Source organism: Pithys albifrons, chromosome 14 (genome assembly GCF_047495875.1).
Source record: "Pithys albifrons albifrons isolate INPA30051 chromosome 14, PitAlb_v1, whole genome shotgun sequence".
Lineage (NCBI taxonomy): Eukaryota > Metazoa > Chordata > Aves > Passeriformes > Thamnophilidae > Pithys > Pithys albifrons.
This window is the reverse complement of record NC_092471.1, coordinates 11,999,128-12,023,273: the sequence shown is the minus strand read 5'-3', so window position 1 is coordinate 12,023,273 and position 24,146 is coordinate 11,999,128. Positions and strand designations below refer to the sequence as shown.

General features: G+C 44.4%; 1 protein-coding gene across 1 annotated transcript; it reads left to right on the top strand.

Moving 5' to 3' along the window:
* The first annotated feature begins 129 nt into the window (after positions 1 to 129).
* Positions 130 to 23,942, top strand: LOC139678649 (synaptotagmin-like protein 2). Its single transcript, XM_071569629.1, has 16 exons — positions 130 to 241; positions 2,541 to 2,692; positions 7,580 to 7,673; positions 8,711 to 8,804; positions 8,980 to 9,073; positions 9,691 to 10,809; positions 12,195 to 12,293; positions 14,480 to 14,571; positions 15,025 to 15,126; positions 16,961 to 17,130; positions 17,896 to 17,998; positions 18,648 to 18,809; positions 19,500 to 19,578; positions 20,133 to 20,232; positions 21,199 to 21,404; positions 22,532 to 23,942. The coding sequence occupies exons 1-16, from the start codon at positions 141 to 143 to the stop codon at positions 22,675 to 22,677; spliced, it is 2,913 nt and encodes a 970-aa protein (XP_071425730.1). The 5' UTR covers positions 130 to 140; the 3' UTR covers positions 22,678 to 23,942.
* The last annotated feature ends 204 nt before the right edge of the window (positions 23,943 to 24,146 follow it).

Here is a 24,146-nt window from a genome sequence, read left to right as displayed (position 1 = left end):
TTCTCTCCAGCTGTGTCTTGCTCAACGCACCAAGGTGGGCTGCAAAGGGCTGTCCATGGCATTGCAGTGGGCTGGGCTGGACTAATTCCTGCTCTGTTATTGCCTCAGCTGTCTGGGAACTGAAGAAGATTGTAGGGAAGATGTTGGACTTGAGCTTCCTGACCGAGGAGGAGTATGAAAAGCTGATGAAGGTTCTGCAGAGAGATGCAGAGCTGAAAAAGAAGGATGGGGATCGCATCAGGTGAGAAATAACACCAGGGTGTGAGCTTCCCTTGGAGGGATTTTTTCACTTCTTTTAGAGAGGAGCGTGTGTGTGTGTGTGTGTGTGTGTGTGTGTGCGTGCAACAAGGAGAGATGCAGGCTGCACCAGTGCTGTCCCTTTTGCTCAGATCCTGATGGATCTTTGCATTGTACTTTCTGCTTTCTCAGCCATCCTGCTGTTGCTGCCGTCCTCTCTGCAGGATTGCAGGACTGGACTCTCCTTTTGAGTTAATCATCAGCCCTCAGAGATGCCAAGGGCATCTTTCCCCTTTCCTGCTTAAGGGAGGAAGATGCTGGTTTCTTGGTGTCAGAGGTCTGAGCTGGGGAGTAGCTGCTACCTTGTTTTACTTGCTCAGTAGCACATAAATGCCACAGAGTGTTTTAAAATGAGATTTAAACCCCCCTATTTGCTTTCTGTCCCTTCCTTGCTCTTTGAGGTGGGAGTGTATGCAGCATCCTTCGTGCAGGCAGAGGGGCAGTTAGAGGCTACATAATCTGCCAAAGGTTTCAGGGGATCCATTTCAGAGCCAGGAATTCTCTCTCAGTTCAGCTCCCTTGCCACTGGCCATCATGGAGCTCAGGTCTGGTTGATCAGGATTGCTTGTTGCTGCTGTCACTTTTTAAATGCCAGCCATTAGACCATCTGGGCTGACAGGCTCAAGAAATTCTGGCACCAAATTCTCCACGGCAAGAAATGAGTGTGGATGGCACTGTGCCAGTTTACCCCAACTAAGGATATGAATCTTCAGCTTGCTGTTGAGCCAAAAAAAGATTAAGCCCCATGTAGGAGGGATGCTCAAGGCTTGAAGGGGGAGCAGGCAGCTTTGCAGCAAGCTACTGGGAGCCTGTGTGCCCTGGCCTCTGCTTGAAGTGGGAGGTGGGAGAACAGAACTGGTGGTGGCATGAAGTAGCTTGGACTTGCTGGATATGTGTCTACATACTCTTACATCTCCTTTGAATTAAACCTTTTTCATAAAGGTATTTTGTTTTTAATTCCATGTTTTTTCTGGAATGCAGTAAATTTCTGCTCTGCAAAGGAGCTTTGGAGAAGAGTGTTTGGATTATTTCAGTTTTGTTTCATTTGTTTTTCGAAGCTGTTGCAAAAACACCTTTGATTTGAGAGGGAAGTGATTTAGATCCTCACCAGGGTGGTCCTAAGAGTCCCTTGCTGTCAGTTTGGCTGCCTGCACTAAGGCATGTTTGGTTCCATTACAATCTACCTACTGGGCAAAATGAAGTCAAAGGCATTATAATATTAGTCTGATGTCAACAAGATCAAAATGTGTTCCTATATCTCCTCTGTCCCAGCTCTGAGACCCTCGTGGAGGCAGGTGCAGCCCTGATCTAGATGGGAACTGCACAGCTCCCCAGCTGTCAGTCCTGATGGGGCCCCAGCACTGCCTACAGAGGCTTGAGCCCAGTTATCCCACACCTGCTCCCTCCTGGCCTTCAGGCAGCCAAATATGACCCATCAAGGCTCCAGGGTTATCTGGGGTTTTTCCCTCTCTTCCTGTCAAGAACTGAGCTGACGTGGGAGTTTTCTCTGGCCTCCCAGGTCTCACAGAGACCCTGAATTGTGATGAGCTGTGGGAGGCAGTGCCAGCTGAAAGGCAGCTAATTCAGCAAGCCATGGTGTAAAAACAAAATAACCAGAGTAAGGTTAGAGTGCAGGCTATAAAACAGAGCACTGACAGGTTTAGGTGCCAAAAACCAGCCCTGGGTGTGCCCGAGCAAGTTACAGTAGGAGTAGCTGTGCTCAGGAAGGAGAGCTAACCATGTAAGTGCCAAAACTGGCATGGCAGGAGGAGCAGGGAGAGGAGCAGTGTCCAGGGAGAATGCTGTAGGGACAGGTTTCTTCCCTAAATGATTATTCATTTCTGTGGTTTGCATCAAATTTGATCCAAAAGGCTTTGCTGTTCATGAGAGATTAATAGACAAATAAAATGGAGAAGTGCAAGACATGCAAACAGCCCCACCCCTTCCTAAACCCTCAGGGCTGCCAAGCAAATGGACAAATCTCCTTGCCAGGTGACTGATTTTGATTTGTGGAATTTGGAAGAGGTGAAAACCTGTGTTTACAAGATACTGTTCCCGTTTCAGATAAATAATAAGTCATCTGTAGTTTTAATGCTGGTTTGGTCCTTGTGATTGCAGAGAATAATCTTTGGATCCTTCTCAGTGCCAGGCAGGTGAACCTCACAGACGTTGTTACAAAAGTAGCTCAGGGGCAGTGGGAACTTGAGATTTTTTTGGTGTGTAATGCTCTCACTGACTTCCAGGCGGATACAGGGCTCCATCAAGGATGAAAAGAAGAAGAAGTTTGTGACAGGTGAATGGTTTTCAGAAGTGAAGGCAAAACGGTTTCAGGAAGACTTGGAGGGGCCAGATCTACTTCGGGCATCAATTAGAAGGAAAAAGGGCAAACTAGAAAGTAAGTATGTTAATGTGCATCTTAAGAAAACAAATTGATGGACCATAAGACAGTGGTCCAGAATGGGAGTCTCCCTGTACTGGGAGACTTTCGGAGACCGGCCCTTGTGTTGTGATAAGGGAATTATTCAATGCTTTTAGTAGTAGAAAAACATCCTTTGTTATCAAAATCAGGGTCCAAAGTAAAAATTACAGTGTGGCAGAGAACCAAGGCAAAAGCCATGTGCAGTGATCGCCTTTTCTCCACTTCAACTTCTTTTTCCCAAAATTTCTCTTTGTTAGAGATCACTGGTATAATTTCTTACCATAGAAGCAAAAAGAGAAGGGGATGGTGTAGGGCCATTTCTGCCATCAAACTGGTATGTGTGGGTCAAACACACCTCCCTGCCCCAATTCCTGAAATGGTCTGACAAAAGCAGCTGGTCAGCTGCTCTCACTGACCTCTGGGGTGGTGGGGTCAGTGACATCTCTGCAAAGGGAAAGGGTGCCTCTCTTTTCCAGCACATATTTGCCCACTTGAGATGGTCCATGCCGAGATTTTTTCATGGAAATAATTCCCTGGCACAATGAGAGAGGACTTACTTTGTGGCCAAGGCTGAATGACCCAGGCTGTGTGCCATAGCAAGGGTGTATCTGGGACCATGTGCTAATTTGAAGCAGATGAATTGCATGTTTGACATGCAGATAAATTTTCATGATGCTCTGTGAAACAGATCAAAGCAAATTTGTCAGCTTGGGCTGAGAAGAGAAATCAGCCCTGTGAGAAACGAGCAGGACTGTGCTTTGCATCCATATGTAACCAGCCTGGAGCTGGGACTTTGTGCTGAACATCTGTGCAAAGCAGAATTGGGGATGATTCACATCCAGGCCTCAAGGTGAAGACAGCCCAGCTGACCCTGCAGCAGGACTGTGGGCCTGCAGCCCAGTGTCACACAAGCTCCCTGATGAGTTGTCAGGGTGGGTAATCACAGATATTCAAACATTCCTGCTGCTGCTCTGAGGAAAACTTGGCCATCATAAACAGTTCTAAGCAAAGTCTGCCACCTTCCCTAAAACAAGGACCGTGTAACCGGGCTCTGTTCTTTTGCAGTAAGGGCTACTGTTAGATAAAGAAGTAGCTGTCCAGCACTCAAATATTTGTCATCTCCACCAGTTCAGTTCAGCCATCTTTCTTTGGACCAGCTTCTCATTCCTGCTGCAGGGGAGCAGCAGCATGGATCACTCCTTTGTTTGATGAGCCTCTTGGCCAGGATGTCTCTGTAGCTGGAATTGCCTGGGTTTACTATAACCCCCCTGCCTCCACGTTACTTGGACACATTCTCAAAGCTAAACACTGACTGGGGACTTCACTGAGAGCCTCATTTTCTTTTTGCTTTTCACTTATGCCTGACAGCTCTCATAACGTAGCACAGATTCTTTGGAGCCTCTCATACAGAACTGGCCCCTCATATTTCATATGAAGTTGCTTTTATCTTTGGTATTATGGATTTATGATGTCATTAAATGTACTATTTTATCATACCTCCAGAATGCTAAACATACATAACCTGTCCCAGCTTGGCAGGGTTGCCCGGTCATTTCTGCGGTGCATCTTGGGCTGTTTGAGGATGTGCATTTGTGTTTGCACCCTCTTGGCATGAAGGGGCAGAGCTTCAGCAGCCTCTGCCAGGTCCCAGGTCAAGCAAATGCTCTGTCACGTGCAGCCCAGCTATTAGCCAGCAGTGAATAGGATTGTCTGCCTTTTGTCTTGCACCCTTACCTTGCTGTCCACTTAAGAAAGCAAAATTTTAAGTACTGTTGGGTTTAGATTTAACTTGTAGGGCTGATGTACATATATGAGATGTGATCTCAGGTTATCATCTAAAATAATCTCCTTTCTAACAGAGCAGTAATATGCAGGTTATGTCTTTGCATGTGCATTACTTGACTAATTCTGTTTTAAGAAGGAAGAAGCAAATGTTATTAAATTACTATAATAATAACGTTTATATTTAGCCTTTATTCCTTTTTCAACTGTTTTTTCTTCCCTTTTTTCTCTATTTCTATTCTCAGACTTATTTTGGTAAAGCACAGATATAACATGTGACTCTATTCCTTCCTCTTACTTTTCCCACTGCCATTTTACAGCACTGGTTGAGGATCAAGATTCTGCAGCTAATACATTCACCTTGCTGCTGCCCATCACGTGCTCAGCTCTTGCTGTGGTTGCTGTGTAGGTTGCCTTCTTTCACACATGAGGGCAAGCTCTTCTCTCACTGCCTTGTCAGCAAGAGTGTGGCACTGGTGAGATCAGCACCTGGCCCGTCAGGGAACGAGGATCAAGCCCCTTTAGGTGTGATTTGACCATGCAGTGCACATTCAGTCTGCAGTGGGTGAGATAAAGGCCTTTGCTTGCCATATTGACACCTTGTTTTCTTTCCCTGCAAAGATCATTCACCTTCTGCTGGTTTTCAGAGTGGTGAAGGGGTGCATGTTCATTTAGTGAAATCTGCATAACATGTTCATGACTCCCAGTTTAAGTCTTCAGGCTTAAGTCCATGTTAGGAAATGAAATGAGAAAATTCCCATTTGAAAAAGCCCCACTGAGGTAATTGCTGGCATTCACTTTGCAAGGTGAACAGGCTGAGGAGGGGTGGAAATTTGTGCCTGCACAGGAAAATGTCCAGTAACATTTTCTGGAGGAGGGTTTTAACCTTCAGAAGGCAGAGTTGTGTGGATCCCTAAGGGTATTCACAGTTGATATTGATTCTAATAGAAAACACTAGTCATGGGCAGTAGTACAGTTCTATAAAACGGACAGATACCCTGTATATAAAGTACAGTCTGCAGAGCAGCACAGATGGATAAATTTGGAAATAACTTCTCCTTGAGCTTATGTGCAATAATTGAGAGCTAAAAGTCATCTACACCACAAACTATTTTATCCACCCACCAAGGCGGGTGAGCCCTAACGCAGGGTTAGTTGTGCTTTTCCCTGGTATTATCTGTTTTAGAGTGATAGGAAATGAGTCAAGCAGCAAAAGTGTTAGAGCAGGAGTGGGTATAGACATGCATACATAAATGTATGTATGGACAAGTTAAACTGGTCAGGTCACTACTAATTTCTGTTGGAATTTGCTTCTTATTTTATCGCATCCTAAAGTTAGCAAAAGGGTTTTGCTTGTCTTAACGGATTATAACATACTGTTTGTTTGTGGTGGTAGAAGCCAGGCATAGCTGTGTCAGTGGCTGAGCCATTGAGCATGGCAGTGATTTGGGTGGATGGAAGTGAACACGTCCTGCTGCCTCTGCCAGCCAGGACCAGGAAGCTCTTTGTGAAGGGGAAGTGTCAGTGAAGAGCAAATACGACACAGTGACTTTGGAAGTGAGGAGAGACATGAATGCAGTCTTTGGCTCTAAAGGTCTTTTCAGCCATGACAGGCAAAGGGATAATGTTTGGTTCCTGTACTTCCCCCTACCTGCTGGCATCTCCCTCCCTCAGTCTGGGGCAGAAGAGGAGGATGTGGCTCACTGTATAAATAAACACTCCTCAGTGTGCATTCTCATGCCTGCACGTGCCATCGCCTGCACGTGCCACCAACCACACCTCGGGCTCTCTCTGCAGAACCAATGCTCAGTGATGCTCTGTGCACATCAGCGTTTACCCGGGCAGAGCAGTCCCTCTCTCAGAAACATGCTCTCTAAGACTGGCTCGTTCCTTACACTACCAGACTCCTGTCTTCCAGCAGGAGCAACTCCCCAGTTTTCCCTGCTGCAGAAACAACGGGGCCACCCAGCTGCCACCACCCATGTGTGTCCTAATGCAGACAGCTCCGAGCAGAGGCTGCTGTGTCCCCTGCACCGCAGGGCCAGGCGCTGGGTGGGCGGGAAGAGTTGGGAATGCAGGATTTTTGTCCATGGGAATGCACAGACAAGGAGATGGCTTTGGATATCCCTGTTACTTGCAGGCTGACTGGGCTGATGCTGGATGGCACCACGTGAGCAGCATTGGTGTGACACCAGTATCACAGCTTGTCTGTCAGTAGGACTGGCCTGCTCTTGGGCCTTGTGCACTTTTCTAACTAGATAACAAGTGAGGCTATAGTATTTAATGTCACCTCTGAAACCTTGAGCTTCTTATACTCTATTGTATTTTGTAATTAAATATATCCTAAAATGATTGGCAGTTCTTGTAACAAGTAGTTTTTCTCTTTAAAGTAGACATAGCTGCACGTGAATAAATCTGTGCAGATCTTGTTAACCAGACTAAGCTTAGTTTTTCTTCATTGTTTGAGAGTTTAATCCTTTTGTTTTTGCAGTAGCAAGAAAACCCATTTGCCAACAAAATGTCTAATGCAACTTTATACCCTGGCAATCTGCTGTAAAGGTTACTGTCTTCTATTGTCTTTTCTTTAGGGTCTTTGAGTGCTCAGAAAATATAGCTGAGCCTAGTGCCAGTAAAAATAACAGGGATCTCCTCATTAACTCTGTTGGCCTCCTCCTTTGTTTGCCAAGATCGGATGACTCGAGTCAAAACAGGAAATGGCTGAATTTAAATCCTGGAACGGATTAACTTTATTGACAGTCGTGGCAGTGTCCTGTGAAGGTTTCCAGCGATGTGACAGCTCCTGGCACAAGTCAGGTGTTCGGAGCTTTGGCCTCCTGCACCTGTGGGGTCTGGAAGTGCCTTTGCTGTATGGGGAATGCAGTCAGTGCTGTCCTGGGGCCTCCCCCATCCATGTGGAGAGCAGGCAAAACCCTCAACAGCCTCCTCCTCTTAAATCTTCAGGGATTGTGCTGGTGGGACTTATTTTCATTGGGAAAAGCTTTTCGTTTCCACACACAAAACACATCAACCATTACAAGTTTAATGAAATGTCATTTCTCTGTTGCCTCTGTTATATTACAGATGAGGCAAATGAGCAAATCCAGATGGGTCTGGAAAGCAAAGCTGCCCTGAGTCCTGCCTTCCCTGAGCCTGTTGCTGGTGCAGGAGTGGAAAGGTAACTGTGCTGTGTGTGCAGTGCTCATTTTCTAATGAGAATTGAATGCTACCCATTAAATCCTGGTCTTTAACTGAGTTTCCGAGACTGTATAAGTAATAGGTTCTACAGGATATTTTTTAAATCCTTCTTCCAGGAATTGTCAAAGTATCAATCCTCCCCTAATAACTAAGTGCTAATGTGCTTATCCCACAAAGGTCTTTTCCTGCATGATTTGATAAGGGGTCAGTAAAATGGAAGCTGTCTCTAATGTCAGAATACGCTGGTTAGGTTTTCAAAGTAATCATGGTTTTATTTGTTTAATTTTTGCCATGGAGCAACACTGACAAAATGAACTGTTTGAGGAAACTGCTCATTTCCTGCTAGTGCCAAGCTCTGTGTCCAGTGCTCTCCATCAGGGCTTGATAGGATTTTACATTGTGTTAACTGAGCAGAAACATCCACTGAAAGCACTCCAGAGCAAATCAGTGACCTCACTCAAATCCATGGACTACAGAGAAGCCATTACAATATTCACATACTCATGTATTGTTGTTCCCATTTCATTTGCATTTTTTGACAGCAAAATGAGGAACCATTCTTCAGAGGTGGCAGTTGCTCCAGTTAAATATTAAATATGGGCCCTGATAGCACTTCCAAACCTCCTGCATCTGATCAGTGGGTGTTGTTTAATGAAAGATCCAGAGGCAGCAAGCCTGAGGTGCTCCTGCTTTACTGGCAGGTTTTTTGGGGGGGAGGTTTGTTAAATCCTGAAAAGCTTGCTTTGTTTTTCTCATTCAGCTCTAAGCAAGGTGTGGCCTGTTCCTTCCTGGGCCACAGCATAGAAATGCGTATCCCTCCTGCATGGCTCTAGGGGTCTTCTGGCACTTCCCAGAAGGGGAAAATCTGAATAAACCAAGTAGTTGACACACATTGTTTTTACTGAGCAAGTTCTGCAGCTGAGCAGAACTGAGATGATGTTGAAGGCTGCCTGGTCACCCAAGCAGGCACATCACTACCATAGACCTCCTTGCTCAGGTGTTTCTCCTCTCCCACAGGTCCAGCACACCTGCTCTTGAAACTGCAGAGCGTCAAATTTTGCCAAAACCAAAGCCAAGACTTCCTGCACATTTGTCTGCAACAATACGCAAGGTAGTACAGGCACAGCTTCTGCACTTTGTTTTGTTATTCCCTGGACTTTCACACAGTCTATACCTACCAGCAGGGGCTCCACAGGCTGCCTGCCCTGGGGTCTGTGCTCAAATAAAACATGCTTTTTCCAGTCTTGCCAGTATATGTACACTGATAGGATTTGTTTTCTGTTCAGAGGTCCAGTATACATGATGTCTCTTCCTCAGAGAGTGATGCTGGAACAAGTTCATTTGTGCCTGCAACAAACAGCTTTCATTTGTCTAGAAAAGGTAAGTTTTTTGTTCAGTGAGCCATTGCTGTTTTTGTTATTCAACATCAAACACCAAGAGACAAGATGCTTTTCAGTGTGTGTACAAATAAATAACAAAGAGTATTTCTTACATTTAAGAATGGGCTGCCAACATTTGTATGAATTATGCCCAGGGCAGCAGGTACCAAGGGAAAAAACAATGTGATGACTGAAACTTCTCTGGGCTCTCAGTACATTTTAAACTGAGTGCTTGGCTCTGAGCTCTTTAATCCACAAGAGAAGTTACCTTGTCTTTCTGGCCTTGAATGTATAATGTAGTTTTGGTAAGCAAATAGCCAGTAGGGAGCCTGTCAGACTGAAGGGGAAGCTGCCAATAAATCCCCAATTCACAGCAACATTTTAGAGCTCAGTGGATTTTTTCCATGCCCTGTTGCAGGGAGAAGGATTGGTGTTTTCAGGGCTTTCTTCAGATGGAAGGAGGCTTTCTAGAGTCTGAATATGGGAAAGAATTAGGAATATATTGATAATTTCTGAAAATTCATTCTGGCTTCCCTTTGAGAAACTGCTGCCTAGACCTTCTGGGGAAATTCAATATGATGCAGTGGGACAGGCTGTGAGCATTTGTTGTTGTTGTAGGTCATGGAGTATCTCCACTGCCCACCAAGCTTTCAGAGGCTGCTATGCCTCAGCCCAACAGTGCAGATGAGGGAGAAGCTGTTGCTGGGGCCACCAGCACCACAGTGGGGTCAAAAACTCCACCTGAAGAAACTTATGCTCCCAGCAAGATACCAGTTAAGAGGAAACCAAGCAGAACCTTCCCCAGATCTGAGTTTATGAATGCCGTGGGGCCAGCAGAGAACAGCCTTGCAGGGAAAGAGCTGGTGGGAAGCCCCAAAGCACTGCCCACAGAGGGGGAAAGCAGCCAGGCCGGGAAGCAAGGAGCGAACTATACGATCTCCTCAATGAGTAACAAAGAGGAGGATATCGGCCTCGACCGTGAACACTTCAAGAACCTGAAGAACTTTTGGGAGAAGGCAGCAGACTCTGTGTCGGTGGGAAGCACACCGGCAGACACGAGCTGGGTGGAGGCAGATGGCAGGCAGTTCAAGCTGTGCCGCTCACTCTCTGGGCAGTCTGGGCAAGGCCAGAACAGTGAAGAAAAACCTGGCACCTCCTCCAAAACAAGAACGCCCTACAAAAGGACAATAACGTTGTCTTCTAGTGAGGAAGAACCAAGCTATGTTGCTCCTGCAAGGAAGGGCTCTGTTTCCGTCATTCCAAGATCCACGTATGCCAAGAACAAAGGCGGCCTGCTGACGAGAAATAACTCACTGAGTGAAAGCAATGGCAAGCTGCTGATGCCAGAGGAAGAGAAGGTGGCACAGGGCTGCTCCAAGAAATCCAGATTGCCTGTGCGAGCGCCTTCCGTCAAAATCGAGTCACCCACCAAGGACGTGTCTGGCAGCGCATTGGAGCCAGAGACGCCTACGGATGAGTTGGTCGTGGCAGAAGAGCGCAAGCCCACAGCGAGGTCCCTGGAGAGCAGGGTGCAGATACTGATCGAGCCTGTGCTCACAGATGGTGAAAATGATGATGAGAAAGAGGAAAGATCTGATTTGGGCACTCATGACCACATGGAAATAAATGGAGAGCTACCTGAGGAAAAAATGTGTGAGCCTTCAGATGAGCCAGCACCTGGTGACCCATCCAGAGAGAGAGAAGCTGTTCAGGGAACAGACTCAGCTGTTTACTCAGGTACTGAGGGCTGTAATCACACCCTTTGAAATCCAAATAGAGCACCATCCCTAAGCCTGGTTTCTTCCCTAACCCTTCTCCATTTTGCACATTTTCTTCATTTGTCTATTTATCCCATAATGCAGTTTGTGCAGAGTTATCATGTGTGGAATAAGTTTAGCAAACAGCTCTGGAAACAAATCTCATGTAGCCCGGTATGAGTGCAGAAGGAAGCAGTGCCATGTTCCCTTGCTTGCCTCCCCACTACCCGCCCTTGTGCCCTACCCTGGGACAGCCCTCCATTTCTTTAGTGCTACCTACAGCATGTCATGGGAACTGACTTTGTTTCCCTCACTGGCAGGATTGTACTTCAAATGTGGGACTGGAGGAATTCTTTGTGTTCTTAGAGATAAGTCTGATACAAATAGGAGAAATAAAATGTGAAGCAAAGTGTTTAATAAATACATTGGCAGTTAGACTACCTTGATATAGCCACTGGCTGTTAGTGCCATTTTGGCACTATATAATAATAGTTATATTTTGGTTCTTTTTGGTTCTTTAGTTATAATTTCGATATTAAACTCTAAGCAAAGTGGACTGAACAAGGAGTCTGATCTTCCTGGATTCTGATACCATGTTCTCAACTGTGATGGTGTCACTAATATTACCATTTTATCAGCTTTTTTCCTCTGGATTTGATGGGCTTTTGTAGTAATTGTTACTATTAGCAGAAGTTATTGTCATTTGTAATTCACTTTACATGTGGGCACTGATCACCCACAGCTCTGCTCTCTGCCAAGCAAAAGACCTAGGAAGAGAGAGCATCTTACCTCCTTTTTCCAAATTTCCTGTCCTCGTGTACCTGGGTAAGACCTGTTTGAGAGGATTTTCCACAGACTCATCTGATTTTTATTTTTTAATTGTGTCATTTCATGGCTTATTTCCTGCCTCATATAACATTCCTGTGAAAATCCCGAGTTGCACTTCAGGTCAATGCAAACATTTCCTTCATAGAATCATAGAATATTTTGGGTTGTAAAAGACATTTAAGATCATTGAGTCCAACCATTTATACATCAGATCATTGTAATATTTCTTAGGGCTTTCTGCTTTATTATTACATTAATTTCTGGATGATATTAGCAGATGGCTGTGCTTCACTGGAAGCTCTTTGCAAGTGCTGGTCTGTCTTAGGGACAGGGTTAATCCAGTATTTACATTTCCTGACAGAGTATGAAGAGATTTTCTTGAGGAGAGACATCAAAGCACACAGATGATTTGAAAGAGCCCTGGGTAATGTAACTGTATGCTCCAAGCAAAGTGAACAAGCCAGAGGGACACACACACACACTCACAATTTGTGTTTATTTGTTTACCATGTTGATTTGGCTTTTCATGTATTCCAGAGGAAGATGGGGATCATTCTCCTGCTGCTCAGGCATTGGCTCGAGCAAATAGCATTAATCTTGCAAAGAGCATGGTGAACATTTACACAACCACAGAGAGTGAGTAACATCTTTCTTTCTTTCTTTCTTTCTTTCTTTCTTTCTTTCTTTCTTTCTTTCTTTCTTTCTTTCTTTCTTTCTTTCTTTCTTTCTTTCTTTCTTTCTTTCTTTCTTTCTTTCTTTCTTTCTTTCTTTCTTTCTTTCTTTCTTTCTTTCTTTCTTTCTCTTTCTTTCTTTCTTTCTTTCTTTCTTTCTTTCTTTCTTTCTTTCTTTCTTTCTTTCTTTCTTTCTTTCTTTCTTTCTTTCTTTCTTTCTTTCTTTCTTTCTTTCTTTCTTTCTTTCTTTCTTTCTTTCTTTCTTTCTTTCTTTCTTTCTTTCTTTCTTTCTTTCTTTCTTTCTTTCTTTCTTTCTTTCTTTCTTTCTTTCTTTCTTCTTTCTTTCTTTCTTTTTCTTTCTTTCTCTTTCTTTCTTTCTCTTTCTTTCTTTCTTTCTTTCTTTCTTTCTTTCTTTCTTTCTTTCTTTCTTTCTTGTTTACATTTACTGAAGGTAATGTGTTATGCCAGTTTTTCATCACCATGCTTCTGTCCATGTACCAGGCAAGGAAAATGACATACTGTTTCATCATCAAATTAGTGCCTAAAATTAAATTTAGAGCCAGGAAATTGCAGGTAGATTGATGGTATGTCTCTCAGCTCCCTCAGCAAAAGCAAAAGGGCCTCAAAAGTTTGGTTTGTACTCATCTCTCCTGTTCCCCCATGGAATGCAGTGGATTGGTCAGAGGGGCCAAACCTTATGTGCAGGGTGTGAGCTGTGCCACAGAGTGGGCTTGCAGTGCCCAGCCTGGGCCTCTCAGCTCACCCAGAGCAGAGCAGGTTTGCTGGACTGATGTCCCCAGATACCAGCTGAGGTGCGCGTTATGGTGATGGTCACTATCCAAGAAGCCCAGAAAAGCTAAGGAGAAGGCAATCAAGAAAGCAGCAGCCAACATGAAGAAACCGATGGCCAAGAAACCTGTACCCAAGAAGCCCAAGAGGGCTGCAGCCACAGCAGAGACCCAAGGGAAGGCAGCAGCAGCCTCTGTGTTCAGGACAGCCAATGACATTTCCCAGAGGGTGAAAACTGGCAAGCCTGAAAGGAAAGCTTGCCTAAAAGGAAAGTGGTGAGGCCAAGGCTGCCAGGTATAAGGTGAGAAGGCAATGCCTGAGAAAGGGTGAAGCAGCTTAAAGGCTTTGATCAACCCCATTTAAACACAACCCCTGGTTACGGCAGGGAGGAGAGTCCCCTTTGGGGCTCTGTTGGAGGCAGCTTGCAGGGGGATCACACTGCATCACCCTGTGACTGTGCCCACCCTGGCTGGTACCTTGTGCCAAGTGTCTGCCCCATCATTTGGTGCAGGGACATGTCACAGAGCACGGTCGCCCAAAGCTCCAGGTCCCACATGTGTTGCTGTTCAGTGACAGGGTGTTCACACAGACACCCAAAGTTTCAGCCTGCCCTTACTTGGAGCCCCAAACCTCATCCTTGGAAGCTCTCTATGGAGTTACACTTCCTTGGTTGTAGTATAGCAAGTAGTCTGTGGAGAGGGCTAGATACAAGTATTTGATCATGTTTGGAAACAAATTGTTCTGGGATGGAGAAAGTTATCTTTAAGAGAGTTATTGAGAGAAGATGAAGATAGAAAAAACAGGTTATATTTAGATGTTTAAACAGTCCAGTAACCATCTTTCTAAGTTGATAGAAAGTTTTGTGCCTTTTTTTTCTCTTAGATAATTTGGCTATTGTCCATGTCTTTGTTTAGCAGAGTATTTGAGAAGTGTATGCAATGGTGAAATTGTAGGTATAAATATTCTACAGCTTTTCTGTACAGGGCAATGTGCTATGAGATAAAAATGTGAACACGTTTGGTTTCTTTGATAAGGAGGTGGTTTTATTGTAAGTTAAATCTACACAAAGCAAGCAAGATCCATGTCCTTGGGCTAATAAGGGAATAAAATAAGCCACTAGAGGGAGTTTGCACACTCCCACACATTCAATGTAATACACTGAAAATAGCTCTAAGGTGTTGGTTAGCAGTTTTTGTCTTGGGGAGGATCAGCTTCAATGTCAGGTGACAGAGACAGGGCAAGTTGGTTCCAATGCCTCCTACAAGCTTTTCCTCATTCCTTGTGCCCTTAAACAAAATTGTGACTTTCTCATATTTTCCTCCTGACAAGCTATCTTGATGCCTTTTTTGTTTGTGCCTGCAGCATACAATAAACCTCATCTGATACCCCATCAGTTTCTTGAACCTGAAAGAGTCAAAGAGCTGAGCAGATCCTCTCCTCTGCTGCTGTCTGAGGTAGGCTAGATACCAGAAATTACTGGAATAGTGTTCACAGCATCCCCTGAATGGCAGTGGGTTTCATGAGAATGCTTCTCCTGGACACCAACAGTACTTGCTTTACCACATGCCTTGGTTATATCATAAATAAATGAGAAAAGCCTAAAGAAAAATGCCCCCAGTAACCCAGGCCAGCAGTTCTGTCCTGGAGGAGTTCAGGTGTTTCCCTGTGTCTCACACCGCGCTGCTCTGTGCCCTTTCCCCGAGCCCAGGCGGGGCATGCAGCTCTGTTTGGAGGCAGTTAATGATGACGTTCACTGCTGGTTGGAGGGAATGCCCCTGGGGAGGCTCCCTGCGCTCTCCCAACCTGAACTCTGCTTAATGAGACTCTGCCGAGCGATCGGTTTCTCTCTGTGGTGTTGCAAAGTGCTCCTATGGCAGAGCTTAAAGATGCTGCTTGTTTCCTGACAGACTGAATCAGACACGGCTTCGGAAATCAGTTTCCAGTTTAACAGGCACAAGAAGACGCCAAGCATTGGCAGCCACTCGTCCGACATGGCTTCTGTCTCCTCGGTAGGTATTGAACGCCGGCGGCTCGCTGGACAGGGTTTCTCAGAGACACTGCATTTGGGCTGATTCTGATGATGTGTCCTCCAGAGCACCCTGTTGGTTTCTGCAGGGCACATTATTAAAAGAACAGTGATGGTTAATTGCTTGCTTGGGTTAAAGGAGTGAATCCAGGTGCCATCTCCAAATAGAGACCCAGTGGGTCACTGTTAGTCAAATTCCCCATAAGGGACAACCCCCACTCCAGGTGCAGATGCTCTGAAGCCTGGTAATGCAGAAGATGGGGAGGGGCCTTTCTAGGTGGGAAAATGAGGCACACAGCTATTAAGGGACATGTTTGTGGTCCAGGACTGCAGATGGGTGACCTCTGCAAGCTCATCCTTTATCAGCAGATTCGAGGGAACTCGGAGTTGGAAGGAAAAGCATGATTTAGAGCTTCAGCTTCTAAGGAAAGCTGAAAAGAGCTGAGTGTGTTTAGTTAAGCATTTTAAAGAGATTCCTTAAAGACAATATTTGGGAGGGTGCTGCTTAAAAGCGCTTGAATTTGCTGTTAGTGTTACAGGTATCTCCAAGGTGTATATTTGCGATTTAAAGGATGTATATGAAGCAAAGCTGGTAGGGACAGATCATGAATGTAGATAAATATGTTAAAAACTTGGGGCACATGAGTCCTAATTTGGAGCATCTGGGAGCTGTAACTGACCCTTTTGTGTTGAAGTCATACCAGTGTTCTTGAAAATCTTGTCCAGGATGCCCTGTTGGGGTGAGGATCCTGATGGGATGGTAAATACAGCTCCAAAGACTGAGAGGAGACATTTAACAGGTTTTTGTCAGTTTAAATAATATTCAGAATCAAAGGAAGTAAGGGAAGACAGAGAAGAATTGGGCTAATTCCTTGGAAAGTTTTTTGATAAATGTTCATGACTGTACCACAGAAAAGTGCCAAGGGTTAATGATTTGCTTTGTAAACAGCATTAGCTTTTATGATACCCTGCATTAGCTTTTATGATACCCTGTCAGAAATCATGAGTGATTGGTGCAATAGAAAATTCTCTCATCTTTCTGGAGCTGAGCTTTGCTTGTGCTTCATCACTTTCTATCAGTGAAAGACAATGTGAAAAAAAGAATCCCATGCAAATGCAGTTTGTTCTGGGAAAGCAAGTCACTGCAGGGTGCCAAGCTCCAGATTTACATCTGTGGAAGGCTTTGGGGGAAAGTAGCTGCTGTCTTTGGTGGGGCAGTGGCTCCTCAGGACAGGGGTTTTGTTTGTTTTGTACCACTCCATGCCCTTTGTAAGTAAGCAACAAGATAGTATTAGTTTTTCCTACATTTCTAGTCTAATAGGGTTCTTACTAGCTTGTTTTAAAAACTGATTGGCAATTGTGTGATTATATCTACCTGAAATAATAAGTTCATATACAGGTGGTTCACGTTCTCTCTATATATTCCTATCTTAGTGATGGGTCTGGGTCAGAACAGCAGTTTGTACTGTAAGTATAGGGAAGAGACTTGTGGGTTTCCACCAGTAATATTTGACTCCATTTCCCGAAGTCTGGGGATTTAGGAGTGAAAAAACTTGTGTATTTCTTTAGCATTCAGAAGAATAGTGATTCTAAGTTCTGGTCTAGGATAGCACATCCTTGTGAGACCCTTATTTGGGTTCCCCAGTCTCTGCTTATTTGAGAACAGCTGTAAACCATTTCTGTGTCTTTGATGGCACAAGGACAGAAAAGGCAGATTATTTCTCTGGGAATGCATTTTCAGACGACTGTCTTTGCCCAGAACCAAGTCAGGACTGTGCCTATTTCAGTGACATTGACCTTGCTCTTCCACCTGGCAGGTGAGTGGCAGTGTGCTCAGTGTCTATAGCGGCGATTTTGGGAGTGTGGATGCCCAAGGTACTGTGGAATTTGCTCTAGACTATGATGAGAAGAACCGGGAGTTCCAGGTCCATGTGTCCCAGTGCAAGGACTTGGCTGTAGTGGATGAGAAGAAAGGCAGATCTGACCCGTGAGTGACGCTTTGGTGCCTTCTGACTTGTACTTTGCTGAATTCTGTGTGTTGGAGATTTCTTTTTCTTTAAATGTCATGGTTTCTTCCTTCCTTCAGATTATGGTGCGTACTCACTGCTGGGACTTTCCTAGCTGATGGTTCTGGAGCCACTGGCATCAGTAAAAGTGTTGCCAAACTTAAATTTGAACAGATTGAGAAAGTTTTGATTGCTACAAAGACAGTTCCTCTTATCACGAGGATTTATTTTCTCTGCATCCATGTGAACCTTGATCTCGCCATGGACTCTGGTGATGCAGACTCATGTCTGTATGAACAGAGAAGTGCTGTTAGGGGCACAATGGTAATTGTAGTGGTTATTGATTTCTGGTTTGAAAGATGATGAAAAGGAGCTTGGATTTGAACACTGAGACTTAAAGACATTCCACCTCTTTTCTCCTGACTGTTTTCTCCCTGATTTTAATTGCATAGAGGTGCTATAGCTCTGGTCATCTCAGAAAATGGATATATGGCCTTACTGGCTTCCCATATTGCTTAGACAGCTGCCTGTTCTGCATGTTGTTGGCATTCATACATCTCCAGTGAGATTTATAACTCCAGATGCAAGCCAAGTTAATATCCTAGCAGGTCTCTTAATTAGTTTTTCCCTTCAAGAGTCAGTTCCAGGTCTGTTGTTTACATGTCACTGTTCACAAGTGTTACCTGCTTGTTACAGAGCTTGGAGATGTGAGGCAGTATCCATCTGGAGTTTGTTTTCTTTTCTAGGTATGTTAAAACTTACCTGCTCCCAGACAAAGCTAGGATGGGTAAGAGGAAAACTTCAGTGAAGAAGAGGACAGTGAATCCCATTTACAATGAGGTGTTACGGGTAAGGACAAATACGTGCTCTGACATCCTGTGTTGTGGCAGGCACCTCTGCCAGGTCAGATCTGGAAAGATGCTGCCTTTTTGGCCAGGCTTCTTTGCCTGCCTGCCACCAACACCGCCTTGCTCTTCCCTTGGGTTTCTGAGGCCTGGGATGTTAAAGGTTTCTTTGCACCCATCTGTGTAGCACTCAAGATTCTATGTCAGAACCAGACAGTGATCTTTGGATGCAATAGGGACCTGCAGCCTGTGCTGCTTTCAGCCAGAGCAAGGGGTGCTTGTCCTCCCCTTCCCTAGAATGTAGTCACAAGGCATGGGACTAGTAAGAAAGGTCTGCATTATGTGATCTTACTCATCAAGGCATAGAGGATTATTTAACAATGCCCAAGCCTGTGTTAATAATTCTTGAAAGAATATTGGGTTTGCCCTGTGATGAATGGAGTGCCACATTTCCCTGTGCTCAGCAGAAAAGCTTTGTCAGGGTAGTGGTATTGCTGCAGGACAAAAAAAAGAGATGTTCAGAGTAAGGCCAGTCCATTAGTAGTGCTTGTATGGGGTGAGTGTCTCGGAGCTTATTCAAGCTTTTGAGTAGTTTGGTTGTGAAAGATACAGAACAAAAATTTGAATAGCCTGACTTCTCTTTCTTCCTCTAGTATAAAATAGAGAAAATGGTATTGCTGATCCAAAAATTAAACCTGTCTGTTTGGCACAATGATCCACTGGGACGTAATAGTTTCTTGGGAGAGATTGAAATAGACTTGGCCAGCTGGGACTGGAGCAACAGGAAACTCAATTGGTACCCGCTGAAGCCCCGGGTAAGTGTCAGCTGCAGTCCCAGTTCTGAGCCCAACACTGAGCGTGTAGGGGTGGCAGAAGTCCCTCCTGAGTCCTCCGAGGTCTTTGGGTGTGGTGGAACAGAACAACCTGAACTGCACCTAGGGAACAGCCCCTGGACACGTCAGTGCAGCATTCAGTGCTCTGAACAATGGCCTTCTTGGGTCTTATTTGGTGACTGATCTATGGGGACACTTTCATAAATGCAACCTGACACTAATCACAGAAACTCCGACATGCCTTTGCCATTCTCTCTACTCACATAAAGACCATCCCTTAAAAACAGACAGTGGAGTACTAAGTGAAGCAGCTGAGCATGACTTGGGAGATAAATATTTTAGTGCCACTGTTTGTAAAGTCTGTACAGCTTGCTGCATGCTTCTGGTCTGATTTGAGATCCCTTTTCATCAGAAAAAGAACCAAGATGCTTAATTACATTTAGCTGGACATGTCTGGTAGGGCAGCCTTGCTCTGAATCCTCAGGCTTTTGATTCTGAGAGACAGACTTTGGAATCAAAGCCACAAAGAAAGCAGCTGCACTGAGAAGGGGCTGCTCCAGCCATGCAAACTCAGTTTCTCCATTTGTGTCCCTCCATTGAACTCCAAAGCTGTTTGCCTTGCTGTGTTTACAGAATCCTTCATTTAGTCAGTCATAACTATTTCTGTTTCAGAGCCTGTCTGCTGTTAATGGTGTGGATCATCGAGGAGTGATGAGTTTGTCTATTAAATATGTCCCCCCTGGAAGCCTAGGTAAAATGTGGTTCATTAATTAAGTACTGCCCATATGTAGACACACAGCTTGCAATGCCTCCTCTGTTTAAGGGCTGGTTAGAGGATTCTCATTAGAGCAAGATCTTAGAGATCAGCACAATGGCACAACCAGCAGGGCTTGATAGCACTGCCTACAGCCTACATCTGTTTTTCACATCTGGATTTACCGGACGAGTGTTGGGGAGAGAGGAAGGGCTCAGCAATTTCAGACTCCTCAGCTGTTAGGAGCACTGAGGGCACTGTAGGGTACTGTGATGAACGCAAAACCCGTGTTACTGTGGGGCAGGCACAAGGTTGGGTTGGCTCAGCAGTTCCTGCTCCTTTCCTGTTTGAAAGCAGCACCAGCACATTGTTTCAGGAGCCCCTGCAGCTGCAAGTGTGACAGCACTGGCAGTTGTGCTGAGGCACCCAGAGAGAGAGAGTGAGCACCCAGAGGAGTCAGGCAGCTCCCCCACGTCCTGAAGAGCAAACCTGTCATCTTGGAGCTCTTGCAAGGACTGGTGGGACAGTTTTTCTTGTCTCCTACATGGCAGGTCCCAAGAATCCTCCCTCTGGTGAAGTTCACATTTGGGTCAAAGACGTCAAGGACCTGCTGCAGTTGCGTCCTTCTGGAGTTGACTCCTTTGTGAAATGGTGAGTGCAGGAGCATGGTATTGGCTCTGCTCCTGGGCCTGTGCCCCCACAAAGCCATGTGGCTTCTTCTCTGTTCTCAGGCTCACCAAGCTGTGCCTCCACACTGTAAAGCCTTCCTGTTGCACTGGGCTCTGCAAGGGAGAACTGTCCTTGCTACTTGTCGCCAAATTAGGAAAATCCTTGCTGTGATAAAGCTCTTGGTCAATCACTGTGACTCATTGATTTACCTCAGTAACATCTGAGTGATGGGCTCTGCACCTCAGCCCAGTGTGTTCATGAGACATTTTGAATTTTGCATTGACACAGAGTGGCCTGCAAAGTTTGGGAATTTGTTAGGGACTCATCAGAACTGACATACAGACAGTTGTATCCTGCTTTGATCTCCTCCAGAATTTAGTATATACATGTTTTCTGCAACCTGCAAGATCAGTTCTGCCTATTATATGGGAGAAGGTGCTGCAAGTATTCCAGAAAATTAAAAATCTTTTAAGGGGATTTTAAGATGTTTTCAGTGCTTTGAAGTGGTCACTATGTTTTCTTCTGTATTTTAAATCCCTAGAGTTCTGCAGAAAGGTTGGCTGGTCAAAAAGCCTAACTGACCATTTTCAAATGCCCTTTTGGGCATATAAGTTATGAACATTTAAGAAAATAGAAATACATGAAGGTAATGTCCATTTTTAAATGTAAAATGTCAGTTTGCAAAAGAGATTTGTTAAAACCGGGAAATTTAAGCAAGTGCCCTCCTTTCTGGAAATGTTTGCTTTTAAAATGGATTTTTGTGGCAGAAAAGAATTCATCCAGGACTTACAAACATTCCCTGTCAAATCTACAGAGATTTCTTAAGTTGAAACCCAATTCCTCCTCACTTCAGAACTGAGACTTGTTTAGACCAAGGAACTTCATAGGAGCAATCCAAATTTTTGGTGCTATTCAGTACCTCATGCTGTGTTTTCTCTCCTCCCAAAGCTATGTGCTTCCAGACACCAGTAAGAAGAGTTACCAAAAGACCCGAGTCATAAAAAGAGACACAAACCCTGTTTTCAATCACACTATTGTGTACGATGGCTTTCATACAGAGGACCTAAAGGATGCTTGTGTTGAACTGACTGTGTGGGATCATGAAAAGCTGACCAACCATTTCCTTGGAGGAATCAGGCTGGGCCTTGGGACAGGTAAGTGTTTTGCCTTATATTAACTCAATACTGTTACCATAGTGCTGAGCCATGAAATACAATAGGAAGTTGCAGAGCATTTTCTTGTTAGGGAGAAACCAGGGGAGAGGAGTCCCAGTAACTGGTGAGAGTCTTGGTACTTGCACTGTGTTTGGATGGAGGGGGCCCTGGTACCAGGGTAACAATCCTCTGTTCCCACATTTTCTACCACCATTAGCTCTGAGGTCTTGCAAAGCTCTAGAATCCCCCTGGGTCCGTCAGAGGGTTTTCCTGCTGTTAGAGGAAAACCGGCTACATGACAAACCAACATCATATTGCTGCTCCTCCCAGGAAAGTGTTTAGAGATGAACTGGAATGTCATACAGGACAGCACCACCTGGTGACTTTCCAGCCTTGAAGTGCTCTCAGAGATTTCAGAATGTTGCAGTCAAGGATAACTGTTCCTTGAGGGTTCAAGGAAAAGGCTTGTGAAGATCTGCCTTGCAACTGCACCTCTGGTTATTGGATTTGCTTGTGTTTTCTGTTTTCAGTCTCTAATGTCACCAGGAGGGCTGTGAACTATCCCGTGGGAATGGGCAACATGAATAAGCCCATAAGCAAGATACTAAAATACCAAGCCCCAGATTAGCTGTGATCTAAATTTAGACTTTTATCTCATCAACAAGTAATCAGCATATGAAAAATTAGTTGAATAATTGACTTGGAATTGATGTACACACTTCTACTCTATAGTATGTTTGATTCCTATACAAATGAAGCAAGAGAATTTTGATGAATACCTCAACCTGTCCACGAGAAAATCTTTTAAGGGGAAAACCAAGCCTTTAAGACCTTCTTTACCATTCAAAAAGACATAGGAAAGGCTTGAGCCCAACAGCATTGGGAGGTTATGTTTAGGGTTCTTGCCTTTTAGGGCTTTTTGCAGTGACTTTTGTTCTGAACTCTGGTGTAAAATGGAGCTCATTTGCAGAAGATCAGAAGGTGTTCAGGGTGCAACTTGCTGAGGGAAGTCAGCACCTTTTACGCTAAGAGACTGCCTGCAACAATTACATGCCACTGAATATTTTTGCATGGAATGAAAACTCTTTGTGTCGCTCCCAACGCTGTCATTTTCTTGTTCTTCCCAGGTTTGAGCTATGGCATCTCTGTGGACTGGATGGACTCCACACAGGAGGAGGTGGCCTTTTGGCAGGAGATGATGTTGGCTGCCAATGAGTGGATTGAGGGATTGCTGCCACTGCGCTCACTGGCAGGGAGGAAGAAATTGAAATAACCTTTTGTTTGTGCCATAGAAATGCTGGATGTGTTCATTAGAATTAGGTAACTTCCTGCACCAAGGAGAGAGAGACCGTCCATGGGGTTGCAAAAGTCAGGTTAATAAATGATGGACAATACCTTGGAGGTGTTGGTGTTAAGTACTAATTCACTGACAGAGGACATGGAAGATGCCAAACTGATGCTATACTTGATTTTGACCAAGAAGAAACTTAATTTGCCCTTTTATTTAATCATTTATATTAAGTATATTTGAATTCCATTAAGCTGTGGGAACACTGGCAGAAGGAAAAGGAGGTATGGATACTTTTTTTTTACTGTTTCTTGTGCCATTTTTTTTCCATGCAGAGATGTAGTTGTACTAAAGCAGCAGCGTGGTATTATTCATACTCCCTGCAAGTGATACACTTCGTACTTGATGTACAATTGCTCTGAGCCACCAGCAGCACAGTTTGAGAAGGGGAGCTTTGCTTTTGTCGCTGGTGATAACAAGTCTCTAATGTGAGGAAAATTGAGCTCCAAAGTGGATCTAAAGAAAGAGAGGACTATTTGAAGAAGCAAATGAAGTAACCTGAGGAGGATGACAATGAGGAATTCAATATATTAATTACTTTACACTTTAATCTGAAAGAGTGCAGTGATGGTCCTACATTAGTGGGATTTTGCAAGCAGGGTCTGTTTTCCCAGCTTTACCACAGGCTTCCTCAGTGACCTCAGGCAAGTTTCACTGCAAAGGGACAGTTTGAGTGCAATATAAACTAAAGTGCTTGCCCAAATGTAAAATATGGTTACATTTCTAATGGGCCTAATTGCACATTTGCAATGCCTTGTGTGCAAAACATTTCAGTATGAACTAGTGATGTAGGAAACAGTCTTATGTTAGCCTGGCACCACAGGTTAGGAGTGAAAGGGCAAAACCTCACTGGAACGCAGGAGATGCTGGGAGCTGTTGGGGGCTGGTGAGAGAGGTAAGTAGGGGGTGAGTGAATGTGAAAGGGAGCTGCAGAGCTACAGTTGTCTGAGGTGTCTCCTGCCCCTGCATCCCCTGCTGCCTTTCTAGTCTTCCTTTCACTTGATGCCTGTGAGTGACTTGTCCATGGCTGGAATTCCTTTTTTGCCAGTAGCTTGCAAAAAACCCCTTTGTATCTGTCACATTGGCCATGGCAGAGTGGTGTTGTGAATGTATTTTGAATTGCAGCTTTGTAATTTCTATTTTGGATGTACATATTGTGATTAAATAGAATGTTTTTCTTGAGTCATCAACTGGTCTCCTTGTACCTATTTTTATCATGGTCTGAGAAAAAAAAAAGCAAGCAAAAAAAGGTGTTAAATTTTGTGATGTCAAAATGAATCATTTTTGCCCAAGGGCAAGTGAAATGTCATGGAGAAATATTTTTTTGTAATTATCCTACCCTAGATTTTGGCTCTGTGAATATTTTGGTATTCTCCTTTAATGGTTGATTTTAT